The sequence below is a fragment of the Cryptomeria japonica genome, chromosome 1, assembly GCF_030272615.1.
Source record: "Cryptomeria japonica chromosome 1, Sugi_1.0, whole genome shotgun sequence".
In the NCBI taxonomy this organism is placed as follows: domain Eukaryota; kingdom Viridiplantae; phylum Streptophyta; class Pinopsida; order Cupressales; family Cupressaceae; genus Cryptomeria; species Cryptomeria japonica.
Window position 1 is genome coordinate 539583687 of NC_081405.1, and position 4961 is coordinate 539588647.

General features: G+C 35.0%; 1 protein-coding gene across 1 annotated transcript; it reads left to right on the forward strand.

The window, feature by feature from the left end:
- The first annotated feature begins 2183 nt into the window (after positions 1-2183).
- LOC131044957 (glutathione S-transferase F9) lies at positions 2184-3390 on the forward strand. Its single transcript, XM_057978453.2, has 3 exons — positions 2184-2526; positions 2610-2658; positions 2746-3390. The coding sequence occupies exons 1-3, from the start codon at positions 2371-2373 to the stop codon at positions 3204-3206; spliced, it is 666 nt and encodes a 221-aa protein (XP_057834436.1). The 5' UTR covers positions 2184-2370; the 3' UTR covers positions 3207-3390.
- The last annotated feature ends 1571 nt before the right edge of the window (positions 3391-4961 follow it).

The following is a 4961-nucleotide window of genomic DNA, read 5'->3' on the forward strand; positions in this document are numbered from 1 at the left end:
AGACAGGGTAAAAGTGTGCAATTTCTCTTCTTATTAAATAATTTCCCTTAATTTTTATAAGTTTTCTATGCTCATTGTGCAACCACCTGAACTCACAATTTTTAGAGCTTAATCATTTTTTTTAGTAATCTAAGTCCTTGATAACTAATAATAAATATTGGCTTACTTATGGTGTCAATAGATTAAAATAGAGGGCTATAAAGGATGGATACTGATGTAGACAAAGTAGAGTGTAGTAGTTGAGCAACTCAGATCATATATATATAAATACATACATACATACATATTTGTTTTTATGTGTTGTCCTAACAACTAGTTAGATGTTCACCTTGTGTTATTGATGCCTTTGCATAGACCCCTAGACACATAATTCAAAACCTTTGGCACACTGGTTAACAGTTAATAGTCATGTTTTGGATAAGTTGACAAGAAAATGGTTAAATTTGAATGTGAAAACAGCAGGATGAGAGGATAATATTTGTAGGTGTGATCTAGTCTAGGACGGGGAACTCTTTGGTAATTGAGTCACAAGACTCTAAACTAAGTGACATAATATTATAAAGTACTATTGGATTTAGGCCTCAGATCAACAAGTGTGTCAAAAATGACTTGTTGTAATGGTGAAAATTGCACACCCAAGCCATTTGTCATTTATTTTTTGACCCATTTTAATGGAGTAACTTAATACAATTACATATCAACAAGTGACACACTTTTGTTATGAGTTTGGTTGATGATCCACTTATTCCTATCTATCTCTCATTCATTTACACCTATTTCCATGCGGTTGTGTCTATTCTGGCTCCAAAACAGACCTTTCATACAACATGTTAGTGACAGGTTAGTCAATCGTAGCTGTTAAATGCAAAATCGACAGTGTAAAATGCACGACTAACACGCGTGTTAGTCAATCCGTACTATCATTTTGGAGCCAGAATAGACACGTGCTTTCCATGCATTCAACCTTAAGTCATCCCTATTTGCACAAACTCTCATATATTCACCATTTACACATCATTATTAGCCTACATTCACACCAATGTTTGCACATTTGTACATTTTTCAAAACTTTCACTTTTGCATCCTAGATCAATCTCAAGTGCCTTAAAATTAATCCAAAGTGGCTCAAGATTGACCCCAAAGTTTAAACTTTATAACTGAATTTTCTAGATTCCCACCCTTCCTTACTAACCATTATAAGCTACTAGATACATGCTTATGCAATTTATTATTATGTCTCAATATTTAAAGACATTCATCATGCAATTAATGCATACGAGTTTGATTTCAAGGTGAAATCATTAGAGCACACTTTGATTCTCTAACAGACAAAGAACACATATGTGTATAGGTCATTTGTATGTCTACATGTGTTTTTATATATATTCTCTCAAAGTCCTAAAGTCAATCAATCCAAGACATTGACCTCTAAGAGCTTGACCCCAATGATCTAGTAACCTCTTCAAAGGTATTTGTAAACACTATCTTGATAGAGTCATACATAAGGAAGGTGAAGACATGTCAATCTATTGATGCAAATTGTAATTCTAAATATCAAGTAAAAATTATAATTGAAACAATAAACAACTACATGGTCAAATCATGGCATTGTGGTTCTTGCCACTAAAGTTCAAACCCTTATTGAAGTGTTATTGTCAAGTGTCCTACCAAAGTGTAAAACTCTACTAAAGTGTTATTATGAATGCTCATGTTGAGAATGAGATCTCATGTCTATGACCTCATTGATTCATAACTTCGATAAAAAAAGTATTTACTCCAAATATTAAAAACAATTATAATGAATGAATGAAAAAATTTATTGACATCCATGAGACCATCCACTCTATGGGACCCTAAAATTGGAATTGAAACCATCTGAAACAAATGAAGCAACTGATAATCCCTCCAATTATTTCTTGTTGCTTTCTAATTCTTTGTTGTTCTTGCTTCTTCTTCTATAGATTTTGATTAATTAGGTTGTTATTTTAGCTATCTTCTCTTTATCAAATAAGATTACTAAAGATCCAAATTTTAACATATCTATTTAATTGCATCGAATAACTCCATAATGAAAACAATAAGCAACTACCTACTTTTGATAAGGTTCACACTCTTTTTATCCTCCCCATTATCACAAACAAATGCAATGTGATGCCATAAGGTCACCAAGGAAGCAACAAGGCAATGAAAATGTCATAATCAAGTTAGGCTCAACCCCTCATACAAATGAGGACCATGTGAAAGTATACATAGATTTATCTTGAAGCTAAGAATAATCCAGCTTCTATAAATACGTTGGGCCTCCTGAGAAGGAAGAGATAAGAGAAAAAAGAGGTGTTTTCTGTGTATTGCCGAGCTTGATTTGTAACAATGGCGGCCGCTGCAGTGAAGCTCTATGGGCCACTTACCTCCCCTGCAGTCGCCAGAGCTCTCGCCTGCATTCTCGAGAAGAAAATCCCTTACGAACTCGTACCAGTCGACATGAGGAAAGGCGAGCATAAAAAACCCTCCTATTTAGCAATGCAGGTAACATAAATTTCTATGTTAACCCATTTCCATGCCTTACAATACCAGTGTATTAAATCCATTACTGTGTGCATTTTGTGCAGCCATTCGGGCAAGTGCCTGCATTTCAGGACGGAAATCTCACCCTTTTCGGTCAGATTTCATTTACCCATTGTTCATTAAGCGCTTGATTAGATTCCCATCATGTACATTTGCTGAAAACTAGGGTTTTCTTTGCAGAATCTCGGGCTATTGTGCGATACATTGCGCAGAAATATGAGGCGCAGGGGACAATTGGAATGTGGGGTGAGAACTTAACAGAGAGAGCTCTGATAGATCAGTGGATGGAAGTGGAGTCACAGAGCTTCAATCCTCCAAGCTTGGCTCTGTTATTTCAGATTGCAGTGGCCCCCATGATGGGTCTTACCCCAAACCAGGAGGAGATTAACAAGAATGAGGAGAAATTGGGGAAAGTTTTGGATGTTTATGACCAGAGGCTTTCTCAGAGTAAGTATCTGGCCGGGGATGAATTCAGCATTGCAGATCTGTCCCATCTTCCAAATATGGAGTATATTGTGAACAAAACAGGGAAGTCTGAGCTCGTTAGGAATCGGAAGAATGTGAATGGATGGTGGGAAGACATTTCAGGGAGGCCCTCCTGGAAGGAAGTTGCGGAACTTAGCAAGCCTGTTAAGAAGTGAAGAAGATTTAATATGTCTGGTTTGTTGGCCCCCATTTTGTGTGGCTGCCATTAATCCTCTGCCCACCTGTTTATGGTGGGGCATTTTATATTATATGTGATACAATCTGTTTTGAGATGGGGTAAAGACGAGGATGTTTATGTAGTTTAATTGTTTTTCAATTAATAAATAAAACTTCATATTAGTTAGGGGTCAATGTTTTTTTCTTAATTAGATATCAGAACTTTATTGATTTCCCGATTTCCATGTGAATAGAGTGTTTTTTTAATATTTTTGAATTTTTAATTGGTATAATATTTTTTATTTGGAATGTCTCAAATGTGTTATTCGTTATTGTTGTAATGGGAAAATTTAATTATAAGCATGTGATAGTGAAATTTTGCATTTCCATGTCAATTTTCATTTAGTTTTGGGTCTATTTTGAGAGAATGTATTAGTACAAATTGATATTCGTCATGTTTTTATGTTAAGTTTAGATAGGTAAATGGTGTGACAAACATAAATTTAGCAACAACTCCAATGCAAAGTGCAATCCATTGAAAACTTGTTTGTGCATGTAGAAGGAGGAGGTTCCCATAAGAAAAAAAATAATGAGGGGCCCCAAAGCTTCCTATCTCAAGGTGGCAACTAACATTTATGCTAGATGTTAAAGCAAAGCACCTATTCTATTTGTATATGTGGGTGTAGGGTTAGTCGCTCATTTTCTAGTCAATGGCAACATCATGAGAACATTATTTCTATATTCATTGCCACACACATACATTTTCCTACCATGTCTTGTCTATAGACTCTCATTTTGGGATATATTAATTCTTGTAACACTTGCGGTATGCATGTCATCCCTCAATGTCGTTTCTCATATGCTATTCATCAATTGCACAATAAGCTAATATGTAATATCACACTAATTGTTTCTACTGACACAGTCGTTAGGCATCCCTATTTGCATCATTACTAAGGTACCTAATAAATCCTTAGAGCACCACCATATCAATGAGTGATAAGAGATATTGGATTGTTGAAGTGATTACATGAGTCAAACAATGTTATGTTACTTCCATAATGGATTGGAAAAAGTATCCTTAACCTACTTGAGACAATTGTCTTTCAAGAAGTGTTGAATAATATATGTGCAAGCATATGCACCAACTTTAATCACTTGCACAACAATGCATAATAACATTGTATGCAATTCCTCGCTTCATGTGTCACATGCTCCAAATACAACATACAACTTAGGCATCATTTTTATACTATGTGCCATTTGCAATGTGCTATGAATCATGCAACACAACTCTTTAGATAACTTTGTTCAAATTTCATGCCTCATTATAGCTAGACATGTTAGCACACATAAAGCACATAGTGTAGAACTGAACACAAAATGTGGCGCAATATTATAGAACCCTACATGAATCTAACACACCTTTTGAGGTTGTTTCATGGCACACGATATGCTAGCACAACATATAACCAAAAACCTAACCATCAAGAGATGAGACATAACACATGGAAGCTCAACTTATTCAACTTCTATAAAGACTTGTCTTCATGACTATAAATTTTACAAATGCATGCCTATAACATAGTCAAATAAGCATTAGCTTAGAAATACAAATAAATAGCAGGAGTAAATGTATAGCCTTGCATCTCCCTTGAGAGTATTTCAGTATAGAATATGCAAATTATTAAGAGTTTGTTTTAGTTCTCAAATTCTTTTACATCTAAACCTTTATCTACACATTGTTTTTGTAT

Bases quoted from the DNA above. Each gene is read 5' to 3' on its own strand.
- LOC131044957 (XM_057978453.2), top strand. From the start codon at position 2,371: ATGGCGGCCGCTGCAGTGAAGCTCTATGGGCCACTTACCTCCCCTGCA. The intron at 2,527-2,609 runs GTAACATAAATT...CATTTTGTGCAG, and splicing joins CCTCCTATTTAGCAATGCAG to CCATTCGGGCAAGTGCCTGC. The intron at 2,659-2,745 runs GTCAGATTTCAT...TTTTCTTTGCAG, and splicing joins CGGAAATCTCACCCTTTTCG to AATCTCGGGCTATTGTGCGA.